General features: G+C 38.7%; 1 protein-coding gene across 1 annotated transcript in view; it reads left to right on the top strand.

Moving 5' to 3' along the window:
* Positions 1-9,445, top strand: part of LOC139737196 (uncharacterized) — an 83,269-nt gene extending 73,824 nt beyond the window's left edge. Inside the window, exon 27 of the mRNA XM_071647873.1 lies at positions 8,161-9,445. Within this exon, the coding sequence (XP_071503974.1) occupies positions 8,161-8,304 (144 nt within the window). The 3' untranslated portion in view covers positions 8,305-9,445. The remainder of the gene's footprint in view (positions 1-8,160) is intronic.
* Positions 9,446-14,819: the final 5,374 nt, after the last annotated feature.

Raw genomic sequence — 14,819 nt, 5'->3', positions numbered from 1 at the left:
ATGTCTGTCTCCAATCGACAGAGAGATTTCACATATGCACCATAGTTGACTGTCCAATAGAAAAATTTGAAGTAACTAACAAGTTAAAAGTACAGTGTATGTTTACATATAGTTTCAAACGAGACACATTATGGGAGCTGGGTGCCTTTGAATGTTTCTTCAGATGAATGGTGCTATATAATGCTGTTTCATCATCTTCATCATTTCAGCTTCAGAAAAAAAAAATGAGGTGTCCACAGAAAAACCAAATTTGTATACTGTAAACAACTCATAGGATCAATGCGAAAACCTGCAAAAAGAAAAAACAAAATAATTCAAAGCAGGACAGATATTACAAAACAGACAGGACAGAAAAAAAATGACTTAAAAAAAAAACCACACACACAATCACTGAAGCACAAGAGCATGGCATAAAACCCCTAACCCAGATGTTGAGAAACAGACATACAGGTAGATAGAGAAAAATGATTTTAAGTGGAAAGACTTGAACTGGAAGCCATGAGTAGTAATGATAGTTCCTAGGTTCCCATGTCCCAAAATAATGGAAGCTTGTTCCTTTACTGGCATATCATTCCTTCATGTCTGTTTAGACTGTAAAGATGATAAGTGCAAGCCATTTTATCAGTGGAAGTAAGTGTGTTATTGATTATGAAGTGTTGATATGTGTTCAGCATTGGGTAGCAGTGATCTTATCAACAGAGGGTAAGAAAAAAGTATTTCTGTCTTATCTGGTTATGATTTAGAGGACTTGTGGTACTTGTTGATTGTGATTGGGCAAAGCTCATCCATTACATACACATTTTGTTTCAATTTAACACCACAGATCCTCCAGTGTCATAGAGATTGCAGATGGGTCATTTACTGCTTGACTCAGTTATTGTCATTTCTGTGTACGACAGCTTGTTTTAGTACAGAAGGATTTGCCTTCTGGCAAGAGTCAAAACTCATACTCTCAAATGCAGCAAGTACTAAGACATCCATTGCATGCAGTGCTTCAAGTTGTTTTTTTTTTTCTTTTCTTTTTCATTTTAGCTTTGACGGAAATAAAGCATGCCTGCTTCTAATTCATGTTTGTATATTTCTGTTGTGTTTGGCAGACTAAATTCTTCTAACAAAATAATAAATGAAAAGAAAGAGATCTATATGCAGTACTTTGTTGTTCGATTCACAAAGATGGGAGGCATTGGACAACCAGTACACTAAATTTCATGGGGGGGGGGGGGGGGTGGTGGAAGAACACAATGTCTTTGAACGTAAGGTCAACAGGTGCAGTAAAGAGAGAGAGAGAAGAAATAGCAGCGGTTGGTCAAAGACCTGCCAACGTAGGAAACTTTGTTAACCTGGAATAGCACACGCAATTAAGACTTGATTCGTAGGAGCTGACAAACGATGCGTCTCATCTCTCGCCAGTGCCAAGCCCCGTGAGGTTACTCTTTTTTTTCGGTCTCGTTTCTCGCGAGGGTGTCGAGTGATTGGGGATGGGTCAGGCGTAGGTGTCGTTGAGGAGGAATTAATCCACTTAGGTGGAGGCACCCACCGGGGGTGAATAAAGAAGGAGAAGGTTGTAGAGATTTCTTCCTGCTTTTAATATTAAGTCACTCTCGCTCTCTCTGCATGTGTGGGATTACTGAAATTGCATTGGGGAAGGGGGAGGGGGGCAAAGAGAATTGATAGGCTGTGATGTCGAAGGTTCTGTGGATATATTACAAACTACATACAAGGTACTGTTGTGCCTCCTTCATCTGTATAAGATTAAAACTGTAAAATCAAATAATATCCATATTTCCTGCGCATCAAATTTTCATAGCACAAGTTAATGCAATGCAAATGCTTCATTTCAATGTTGCCCAATATGTCTGCTGATTACAAATAAGTGGTACAGCTATAGTGAACTCAAGTTCATCTATAGTGAACTCAAGTTCAGCTATAGTGAACTCAAGTTCAGCTATAGTGAACTCAAGTTCAGCTATAGTGAACTCAAGTTCAGCTATAGTGAACTCAAGTTCATCTCAGCATTGTTCAGAATGTTCATTTCAAGCCAAAGAATTGTGCATACGCTAAGCTTGCAGTGAGTAAAGGAGTAATGCATTTTAAAAATTTCATTTCAACACTGTTGTGCATTTCCTCTTTCTTAAATAAGTAGAATTCTTCAACCATTTTGTGAAAGTTGTAAGTTTCCCTTACCTACAGTATATTCACTTCCATTGTGTAGTACATTAAAGGTGCATAGTCCCGGTAGTGTAGAGGGCGCTGTTGATGATACTGCGATCACCGTTAGCATTGATACGAAGATTACCGAAGTTGAGCTGTCATCAAGAGTAAAGTGCGTAGGTGTTGCTAAATAACGTTGCCTTCGTTGTCTTCTCTGCGCATCACACAGTCTGTAGTAATGCCAGGGTGCGTGCATCTGCTGTGCTTGTTATTATGACATCACAAAAGAAGTTTGCTGAAGCTGTCATCCCCCTCAGCCGAACTGTGATCGGACTACTGACTACAGTGAATCGGACTTCTTTGGACTTGGGGAAATGGGCCACAGCGTAAGCGCTAAAGAGTCGATAACGTAGGTCTCTATAGGAAACTTGCGCCGTGCGCCCGCATACGCATTTGACTAAAACACCGGGACCATGCACCTCTGAGCATATGCTGATAATGGTCACTATTTTCCAGCATGGGTGTCTGCTTGTGTAGTCAGTATAGTGCTCTCTCTTAGCACTTTGTGTGCTACATTAGCATGACCAACTCAGTCGACAGCTTGCCAACTTTACAAAGTTTGCTCAGGTGCACAAACCGATCTTGAAATGAATCGCAGTATGCCAATAGTACATTAATAAAAGCATCACAGCCATAGCTTTGTCATAAACTTTTCATTACAACAAAGCTTGCAATATCCTTTACAACTTTGCTCTAATGCATTTCTAGCATAAATCCTTCTTTAGAAATTAACATGGGATTTGAAAACAAACTGTTTCCCTAAGCCACTCCTGCATTGTGTTCTAGGAATTACGTGGCACACAGGGTGTTACACTGTAGGATGCAAAGAGTTAGTTGAAATGGCTTAAAGTAAAGGATTTGAATCATGTTGAATTTCTGATCCCAATTTGAAGCTGACTTACACCAGACATGCAAGAAGTCTTAGTCGTGACAGAATTTGTGATTTGTGTTTTAAAGTTCCATGTACCTGTAGACTGTGTGTACATGTTGCCAGTTTGAATGAATATAGCTATAACAAGATTATTTACACAAATGGGTTGAAAACAAATGCGAGAAAAAACTGTTGTTGCATGCATGTCATCACTATGAAAAGGGATTGGGGACGTATCATGGTTTTCTGCATAATCCCGTACCAAAGTGGACACCCCACACACACCCAATACCATACCAGCCGTCTGTCATAGGGAGGAAATCTGTAATGTTCCCTGGGGATGGGGTGGCTGTTTGGGCAAGCAAACAAGAGATTCCTTGATTCATGAACTTTAGAAGAACCGTGAAAATTAATGTCTTCTTCCTGTGTTTTCCCATGTCTCAGGGTGTGTATTTGTGTCTGTGTGTGTGTGTGTGTGTGTGTTTGTGTGTGTGTGCCTGTCTGTGTGCTTGTGCCCTCGTGTTTGTGTGTCACATAGCCCTCCAAGTGCCCTCTTGGGTTTGATGTCACAGCAGTTGGTTCCCAGGGTATCTTGTGGGGGTTGCTTGCTGTCACCACAAGCCATGGCGGGAGTGTCAATGGGGGTTGTTAATTGAAAAGACTTTGGACGGTGGGGGGGGGGGGGGGGCAATGTTCTAGAGTTTCTCTGCTATGTTTGTTAAAACCAAACAATAAAATCTAGTATAAGTTTCTTTTTTTCTGTTCAATGGAATTTCTGGCCTTTTGGCGACGATTCCGATATCAAATCAACTACTGTACAGGGGCTTTAATCGAGGATATTCTCATAAAGGCTGTCTTTAAATTCAGATAGATATTCTAACCATATCAAATTTAGACTGGACTTAAGGAAGTAGGCCCTATATCAGAAGCCTATACAGAACTGGACATGTAAAATGAATTTGTGGAAATAATGTAATTGTATATCCTTGCGGAAGAAGGAAATGTGGAGTAGGTATGACAGACAATTTTGGTGACTGGTTATGCCAAGAGACCTTGAGGACACATTTGATTTATTTTGGTAAGCGTTTCTAGGGGACATTCCAAGGTGGTTTGTAGCAAGAGTGCCAAGGTGATGTACATGTAATTGTGCCATCCAACTACAGTATGACCTCCAGGGTTTCCCCTCAAGGATTATTAACCATGGATATTAGACCGGCCCTTTCTTGTTTAGACTATACCCCAAGTCTATTTTTATGTTGTAAATGCAGAGATCAGCCATGTCACTGAATGACAAATAACTCTTACTCATTGTGAAACTTCTGAGGCCTCCATCAAGATAAGGAGAGTAATATGCCATCATTTAAGTTTATGGGGTTTTTTTTCTACAAACTAGAATCAAGGTGTAAATATGTTTATGCTGTTAGAAAAATGCCACAAATATATCGAAATTAGATCATACTTAAGAAATGAGCTGTGAGCACAACATTTCTCAACCTTTGCACCGAAGGCTTTTTTTTTTTTGGGGGGGGGGATGGGGGTCTGGTAAAATGTTATGATTTAAATTATATATCTAGTACTATCCTATCCAATGTAGAATTTAAAATGTGTCTGTTAAGTTAGCTGTGTAGAATGCTCATTTTTCTACAGTGCAGGTAATAGACTTCTGAACAATCCCTGTAGCAAATGTCTAAAATCAAAGCACAAGACGACATTTTTCTATTCAAATCATCATTATTTCCTTGAATAAGGAAACATTTGCCATTCCAAAGCCAAAGATCAGTAAAGCAGACGTCAGCAGTCATATACTTCTAAGTTTGCTTGTTTAGTTGGTTTTGTTTAGTTTTGCTTTGTTTTGTTTTTTTCTGGCTGTTTTCATGTTCCAATACAGAGCAGCCACCTCCCCCCCCCTTAAAAAAAAAAGCCTTTAGATCAGTTTCTTGCCATTCCACCCAAAACTTGCAGTAAAGAACTGTAAGATATTTTACTATTTTCAGCAGTAGTCAGCTGCATGCATCACTAAGACTCAAAAGTTTCTGTGACTAATTTAAGCATTGAGTAATGCTGAGCTCATGTAATGAAATGTGTGACTTTGTTGCCCAAAATTAGAAGTGATTACTCTTTCTTAGGGGTTTCAACAACTCTAGACGCTGTGTACCTCATGAATCACACAAGAAGACTCCTCCAAGAATGACCTTGTAATGTGTAGTAGAGACTAAAAGAGCACAGATATCCAATTCTGTAGTAAGTGTCGACAATGTATTTCTGGGAGAATGCCTGGAACCTGGTCAAATTTGACTTCCCGTCCGATAATCACGATGCCTCTTTAGTGGGACAGTTTCCTCACGTCTTCCTCCTCCGCCATATTTATCAGTTCTCAGGGGGGCATCAGGGGATGAATTAAAATCTTGTGCAGCCAAGATTGGTGGAAGTTTCCAAAGAGTCAAAAGGGCTCTTGGAAGCCCTCAAGGTCTTATGGCTGAGTTCTAAAGCGAGCACATATCCTTTGATGTGACAGTGTGATGACAAGAACACCATGACTTCACGGTTTTGATATTTCTTTTTAAAGGTCTTTATTTTTTGTGATGCCCAGACAAAAAGACATGGGCGGTGTCCATCAGTTTTTTTTTTATGGCCCCACAGTTACATCCTGAATGGACATCCTTTGTGTGGCAAGGTTATGACGACTCATGTGTGCGCACATATTTACGTCTCTTGTCTCCGACGAATTTGTCTCCGACGAATTTGTCTCCAACGAATTTGTCTATTCACGCTAATCTTTGAATAGTGTTGAAATGGCGTGGATGTGTATAAGTTCACTTCTCCACAAATGCTTCAAAAACTTTTCATCTTTTAAAAAATGCTGAATGTAATGTGATTCTATCCTGCAGTGGAGTGGAAAAGAAAATTTTACCTACATTGTTCAGCACAGCATGGGCAGACAGTTTTTTTCTTTCCTTTCCACTTGCGAGTTTGGTTTTCTCCAGACTCAAAACAGGGAAGATAGATGATAAAACAACAAATCAGTTTTGTTCACTTACACCACCCCCCCCCCCCTCCAAAAAAAAATAAAAAATAATAATAATAGTGATAATAATGATTGCAAATGTAGATCCACATTCATGCATGGATTAAATGTCTATACAACATGCAGGGATAGAATCAGTACATAGGTGATGTAGATGTTATGCTGTCATGTCTAATCTGGCCAATAACTTTATTGTGAAATGGATAGAAATAGGGGAATATGAATTGAGATTTAGATAACGAGCACTGCATGAGAAAACTGTAAATTTTCCTAGGAATCACGAACATTTGTTCGGACTACTGTAAAAGTGGATATTTTCGCGTGACTAATTTTTCGCGCTTGGCCGGGTCGGAAGAGTTTCGCGTGTTTTTATTTCCGCGGAATCAAGACATCACGCACAGGCACATATGGCAAGCAAAAATATTCGCGTGCTTTTATTTTCGCACTAGTTTCTGGTTGCGCGAAATGCGCGAAAATTTGAACACCGCGAAAATTTCCACTTTTACAGTATGCGCATGGGCCATTGTCTGCTGTCTTCTGCAAATTGTGCACATGCATCACCAGAAAAACCACTCGCGCTTGAAAATGTTCGTGAAGGCTCTCGGCTAGGAGAAAAGAAACTCGGTGTTGCCGGGTAACAGAGGGATTGACAGGTGATGTTTAGTCGCCGGTATGTTGGGAACGGGAAGGGGGGAGGGTGAGGGGGATAGGTTGGATAGGAGGGGGGACACAGTGTTGACAGTGAGTCATGATTCCTGAATGCCTAGAAGACAGGCCACCAAGGTCGTTGGATAGAGAGTGTCACAAGTTCAAGATATTGTATGAAGGGGATATTTCAAAACTGCTCTGTGTATTAAAGCTTCCAGTAGCTGTTTTTGCATTTTTTTTTCTCTTCCGTGTTTTTTGTTCTTCTTGTCTTTTTCTTTTTCTCTGTGTTGTGCTGGTTGCAATCTTTCAAGTGTATGATAAAATGAAGAAACTGTATATTTCACCATTGAATCATGGCGTATTGATTATATGCCATGACTCTTTGGCCATTATCTTGCTGGATTCATTCAAAAAATGAAAACATGAAATGACACCTTCAAAGGAAAAGGCATGAGTCTCAAATCAATCATCTGCCAACGTATAAAGATGACATTGCTGTATACATTTGTATTTATGTGTGAGGTAATTCTAAGTACTTTCATAGATAAGACATAAAATGTAATTTTGCTCACTTTTTACTCACAGGATTGATTCTGTGTGTTTTGTTTTTCACCAAAATATGAAGGTTTTCTTTGTCTTTGATAGAGAGGTGGCTATTTTTTGTGGCCATCAAATAAAGTGATTTCAGAAGATTTTAATTTCATGAGCTTTGTAATTCTCACGACATAAATTTCATACCGGTATGTACTTAGAAAAGAAAATGCAAGCACTGCTGCGATGTAGACATATGACTTGCTTATGTAGAATAAACACTTTTAGAGAATACACAGCAGGCCCCATAAGCGTTGCTGCTATTTTTAGCCGATCTAAGGTCTACCATATTCCGGAGGCAAGTGATCATTCCCAGAAGTGTTAGAGTTATAAGCTGGGAGGAAGCTGGGCCAGGATATGGGTTTTCGACTTCAGGGTTATCACACAAGGGTGGCGTGATTTTTCGCGACATGCGGACTTCCCACTTGCACCTTTCTGACCGACTCTCCCCTTCCACTTTCATTAAGATAAGGGCCAGGTTTCAGTCAACGTGATTTGAAAAGTTAAGTGATCAACGTGTAGTAATTTTCCCAGATAATAACGACTGCGGTATGACTTGTGACCATTGCCCACCCATCCCACCCCCCCCACCCCCCTTCAGACTTCTTCCCATTTGGCAATCTCAAAGTTTGTTTGCCATATGAAAAAAACAAAATGGTTTTGATCTGTCTTAAGTCTGTAGATTTTTTCATCTATCTTTCTCTCCTCCCCCCTTTCCTTCTCTCAACGAAACAAACAAATCTAAGCATATCTTACATCTGACCTGGTTCTTATCTCTCCCTTCTTTTTGGGTTTTTTTTTCTTCTTTTTGCAGGAACGGAAGCAAAAGGAGGACATGCAGTCCAAGATAGACCAGCTCCAGGTGGAGCGGATGCGTCTCAGAGAGGAGCAGACTAGTCAGGCTCATGAGCTGCGGAAGATCAAGGACTGGCTCTACCAGGGAGAAGTGGGCCAGTGATGCCCTCATGACCACCTTCCCTTATCCCCTCCTTTTTTTTTTCTCTCTTATATTGTCCTCTTTCTTGGTGGGGGTGGGGGGAGGGACGATGACAAGGGATGGAGTTGAGATGGACGAATAGATATTTTCTGTGTGTGTCTGTGTCTTTGTCTGGGTTGGGAGAGAGGGGGTTGGGAGAGTGTAGGAGTGCAGCATAGGTTGGATGTTAGGGGTGGGGATTTTGATGGCTATAGCAGTCATGGCTAGGGTGCGTGGTAAGAAGGAGATATGGCAGGGGATAGGGGATGTAGGGGACTCAATCACACATATTGGTGTTCAGTTTTTATTATCTCAACTGAGTGATTTAGAAATGATCTGAGATTGGAGAATAGCATACATAGACACAGGTCCTCTGTAATACATTGGGTACAAAAAAAAAAACAACAACCATGAACTATATTTCTGGTATATTTTGCCATGGAAACATCACCACTGAAAAGCATTGAATTGAGAATGAAAATTTTGATGTCTTGTCCCTGCATTAAGTAAAATTAGTGTGTATTTACCTCCGTTTAAACAAGTATGTCTCTATAACTCTGTTAGGATATACAAAGAGACATATATGAGCACAACTGTAGAATGTATGGCAACCCCTCACAGAACCCCTTTACTCAGCCAAAGATGAATGCAGGGAGAGTCTTAAGAGATAAGATATTCAGAACTGATCAAACGGCAATGAACTCATTTCAGCTCAGATCGTGTCTCGGCCATGACATACAGCCTGGCTTACTCGGCTTAATACAAGACAAAATATTAGTCACTCTTGTCGCCATTGACGGAAATGTGAATAGAAGTTGAGTCTGTAGTCTCGACAGATTACCCAATCAGCTGTTATGAGTCAAAGACTTTGCCGAAAATGAATGTGATTGATGGAATTTGATTCGATTTGATTTTATATAGAGGCTTGTGTGTATCGTCATTGTCATGCATGGTTCAAAGAACACAATGTTCATGTGGTTTAAAGGAGGACAGTTCCTTGTGTATTGAATTAATTAAGATGATAGTTATCAGAGAATACTTTGACAACTCTGGCTGTCCAGTATATTTATGCTGTTGAATACTCTTGCTGGTTTGTCACTGATTGTAGAAAGTGCATGATACATTTGAGGTTGTGTTCATTTATCATCCTGAATTATGTTGTTATAGTGCTACCAACACAAAGGGCATATCAATGTGATACTATTAGTAGACATTTTGCACAAACATTTTGAACAAACTAAGTACACAAACTGTGACTAAGTTTCTGTCTTACTAAGTCTTGTAGATCAAGGACATTGTAGCTCCGGACAAAAATGCTACGTGGGATAAAGGTTTTTATGCTGCACTTCCAGAAAATGGGCTTAAGCCTTGGATTATCTTCTTATTGGGACAGATTTGTGATCCAGATATTGTTGCCCAGTTTAGACCAAGGACGTTTGTTGTTGTTGTTTTGTTTTGTTTTTTTCTACTGGTCCGTCCTCGTGCTGGTCATTGTTGCTGATCTGCACTGTGACAGGGCTAAAAGAGATTTTAAGTGGAAGAAAATAAAACCTTGCGACAAATTGCTGTCTTGTAGACTTAACTTTGAACAAATCCATACTTACAACATTGACCAAAGAGTCTAGGCCCAAAGCTAAAAGCTTAATCTTTGTCCATAGGCAATGACGTATGACTCATGTGAATATTTACTAAAGCACAGCGCAATTGTACTTCCTTGATACAAGTTAATGAAGAGGTTTTCACACTCCTTTGAGCCTACCACTCCTAGAGTAATGGCTTGTTTTTGAATGTTTATTGTTAGCACGCTTACACTTGTCACACAAGATGCACAAATGTGGTTCCTTGTCGTAGGAATGTTGTCGGCATTTAATCAAATGCTTTGAACTGAAATTATGAGGCAATGTGTGAATGTAGATAGTGAACTAATATCTCCTTTAGAATTCTGTGCTATTCCTAGTAGAAATGCAATATTTGTTTACCTGTATTTGTAAGCCTGTTTTAACAGTATGGCTGTGTGGTCAAATACATTGCTCTATGTCTGTCATGTCAATACATTCCCATGGGTATGTACCTCTTGGATTCTATCATATACCATTACACACCTTTTTTTTGGGGGGGGGGGGGGGGAATCCAATAATATTTATTTTCTCTATTTTAGTTCTAGTAGACCACCAGGGGAAAAAAGAAAAGAAAAAAAAAGAAACATACAAGCAAACACTATCCACAATCAATTGAAAATGTTGCATTCCTATATGATCATTTCAAAGTTACAGACATCATTGACAAGTTGAACATGTATAGTTTAATCAAGGAGCTCAATGTTGGACCAATTCTTAACAGGTTACACTCAACTTTTGGTAAACATGAAGAATCACTGTACTGTTCACTCCATATCTGTATGTGATGTTGTTTGATAACCTGGAGTCTGTGACAAAACTTGAATGTTACATTCTAGAGTTTACCAGTCTTCAAAGTCTAGAGCTACCAATTTTGCTCCTCCAGAACAAAGTAATGTCACTTTTCTCAGCATCTGTGTTTTGTTGTCAAAACTATATATTTTGCCTGTAAAACTAGTTTTACAGAACTTATTTATTTGTGACCAAACACTGTACATTCAGAACATAAGACATGAGAGTGTCACCGCGTAAAGGGCGAAGGGCAGTGGGTGTGAAGGAAACCATGGCAGAGGAGACAGTCAATTACCTCTAAATTGAAATGTACCAAAAGAGTCACATTGGAATGCCGTAGGAATGACAGACAGGAAGACATCTTTAAGTCTCTGTGATCTCATTAACCCATTGGACACTTGTGTGGTGACCTTGGTCAACACCTCGAAATTGAAAAGCAAAGTATCATTTTTTATGACATACACATGGTATTGTGTAATAGTGTAAAATATTTGTAATGTGTACCTTTGTACACTGAGTGTCAAAATGGCAGAATACCCTTGACCCATCATAATATACAACCTTGTGACATCACAGTCATCATTATTCAACCATTTAACTCTTAAAACTTTGGGTGGATGTTTTTTTGTTGTTGTTTTCACAGGGTAACTGTACATTTTTTACTATCAATCTCACAGGGTTCTTTTTCTCTATCCAGTGTTGATTGGTGTTCCATTATTCATGTCATACTTACCATCAGTTATAGTCAAATCCAGTGATCTAAATCTGACCCAACTTTGAGACACCAGCTAGGATATTGACTCCCTCACTCTACCCCTCCCACATTTCTCTCAACCCCTTCCCCACAGTTTACTCCCTCCCGTGATTGATGGGTACATCTGTCTGCTGGCCACTTGTCATGAGTCGTGGGTTTGGTGAAGTACAACTCAAGCCTGAAAACAAAAACAACCAAAACAAAAAAAACAAAAAAAAAATAAGGTGCAAGCAACAGCTCTTTACCTTTCACTCCTTCCTGTGTTGGTTTTGTTGATTCCATAGCTTCATTCCCTGGCTTTTAACCCATTGTGTGCTGTGAGGGTCAATCAGCACCAATAAACCCACAGCAGTGTCCACACTTTCCAAAGTCCCTGGCACTGAAAGGATTAAACATATAACAAGTCCATTCCTTCATTCTTTCCATGAAACCTTTCTTAAGTCTCATGATGTCGTGGGTAGATGCTTGGGATGCCCCCAAAGCAGGAGTGACATTACCAATCTCATTTGTGAAGAACATAGATAGACAACAGATGGATGCACAAACACACATACAAATCCTACTCTGTCATAATCATTAGATCCTCCGTATTCAATACTGTTGCTCCTCTCTATGTGTTCTGGTCAGAGAGAACAAAAAATTGGCATGATTTGAAACCATTTTGACCGAATGGGTGATGAGGTGCTGTCAGTCATCGACAGCATTGCATGTTTTAGACCTGTCTGCACAAATGGCAAAAGCAGTTGTTTCATGGTAGTGAGAGGGATTAGTCCATTTCCTATCAAGGGGTCATCAAACGGTCACACTCTACGTCCTCTCCTTGGTGAATCAGGATTTTTTAAGTTACATGTCAACAGGTACTCGGCACTGAAACGTTCCCCCCCCCCCCCCCACATCAGTCCAGTAATGCTGTCTTATTCACCAAAATGTTCAGTGGTGACATTGGGCACTTGTGACAAAATGACTGACATGTCAACCGCTCTGGTGGGAGTAAGAACATTTTTGTACCATCTTTCATATACAGTGGACTCCCGTTATAATGAAGTCCTTGGGACCGGCAGTTTTCTTTCATTATATCGGAATTTCATTATAACCGAACAAATAAACAATAGAAATACATAGAGTGGATGACATTGCAGCCCAAATTTTTACTTCGTTATAACCGGAATTTCGTTATAACCGTGTTCGTTATAACGGGAGTGCACTGTATATGGCACAATGTTGATAATTAATCTAGGATATGATCATGGTCACCTTTCAACAAATGAGCTTGCAACACACTATTGCCAGGTTTTTCCTGTGCAGTGATAATAAAAACGCAAATGTAATCAGAACTACATGTTATGAACAGAGCAACATTTTCAATATTTTTTAAGTTGCCATGTCAAATTTAAGCTCTGCCTGAATTGGATGGAAAACCGTATTAGAACTCAATGCAGGCATGTGTGTACTTAACATAACTTGTGTGATTTCTCATAACATATTATCATAATGAATTTACATCAAAGTGACCGAGGTGCCATTGAAGTACACCGGGTGTGTTTGTCCATGTGTATTTGTGGACATTATATTGTGTCTTCAATCTTTGTTTTGGTTTGTTCATCAAGGCATTGAACAAAATCGTATACTCCAATTCTTGAAGTGATAGTCAAAAAGAGTACTAATATATGACCTTTGAAGGATACTGAGAGGTTAATCACCACCAATCTCAAATGCACAATCACAGCACGTTTTATAATATGGTCAGTTGTCTTCGTCAAGTACTCTGCGTTGCCATGGAGAAATCTCTTATATCTGCTGTGAATGGGAAAGAGAAAATACTGTTGTTACCACCCGTCTGATTATTGGACCTGTTTGTACCATCATTAGAAGGACTTGTGAGATATAGATTGTATCATTAGAGGACAAACAATATGAGCGGTTTATACTAGAAATGCAACAAGAATGGCACATACTTCATAGAATTTTACAAGAAAATTATGTGAGTCAAATGCTTTTATACAAGAATGGGGGACACAAGATATACAGAAAACATGTTTGATACGATAAGATGCGGTGTGATGTGTGTGACGGTAGATAAGCTCTGTAGGAGGGAAAAATTAAGCCCAGCCATTTCTTTGTGTAAAGGATCAAACGTTTAGAGAGCCACAATGGCCAGCTAGCACATCGATATATTTTGTATACAAAGGAAGTTTGAATCTTGCAATGTCCCTGGTATCTATGCACTGACTCTGCAGGGAAGATGATTGGTTACGACTCGGCTCATAGCAGCAGTTTTATAGATTTCATTTAGGATTGTCTTTACATCCATTCTAATCTATAGGTTTATATTAAAAACTCTGATATACCCAATTTATTTATTATATGTATTTTGTAAAGAATTTTTTTCCTGTTCTTGTGTGTTTTGAAAGTAGTTTTGGTTTAAACTATACCTAATTTGTTCTTTGTTTTCCTAAGATAGGTAGTTTGTTTTATTTGTCTGGGTTTTGTTTTTCTCTTCTATATCTTTTGTCTTACTGTATCACTTGTTATGTATAGTATGCATTATGTACATAGACCTTTGTATGTAAAATAGTAATAATGTATTTTTGTGAATATCTTCTATTGATGGCCATAAAGTATGAATCTATGCGATGATTAAGTATGAGGAACCATTTTAATACATAACATATTTCAACACACACTTTGTTTTACTTGAGATTTATTTTACTTGAATTATTTGTCTATGTATTTTTTTAGAGAGAGAATTGGTTGAAGAAGCATTAATGAAGTGCTCTCAGAATGTTTGTGTGTGTGTTTGTTTGTATTTGTAGGTGTGCAGTTTTGTACATTTATGTGTTTATCCTTTTCTCTCTTTTTTTTTTGGGGGGGGGGGTGCATGATACATACAAGGGTGTACATTATATTGACTTCCAATGGGGAATTTAACTCTAAAATGGTTGATTGCCTTGTAATGTAGAATTGAAGATTCATGGAAATATGAAAATGTCTCTGAATAATTTATGCATGTCACTATGAAGACCATTAGATCCCCTTTACAATACGCTGGATGTCTATATATATATCAACATATATATATATATATATATATATATATATATATATATATATATATATATATATATATATATATATATGTTTATATTCATTTATACGGCCTCTGTAATATATTTCCATTACAATACCTACAATGCGGCAACTCTTGTTTGCAAGATGCTGAAGATGCAGCATTCTGCAATTGTTCTAATAATCGGGGACTTTTAAAGTGGTTGAAAATTCATGGAAATATGAAAGTGTCTTTAATTGATTTTTGCATGTCACTATGAAGACCATTA

The sequence above is a fragment of the Diadema antillarum genome, unplaced genomic scaffold, assembly GCF_040938485.1.
Source record: "Diadema antillarum isolate AM-2024a unplaced genomic scaffold, OU_Dant_1.0 seq00000685_RagTag, whole genome shotgun sequence".
Lineage (NCBI taxonomy): Eukaryota > Metazoa > Echinodermata > Echinoidea > Diadematoida > Diadematidae > Diadema > Diadema antillarum.
This window is presented reverse-complemented; position numbering and strand designations above follow the sequence as displayed.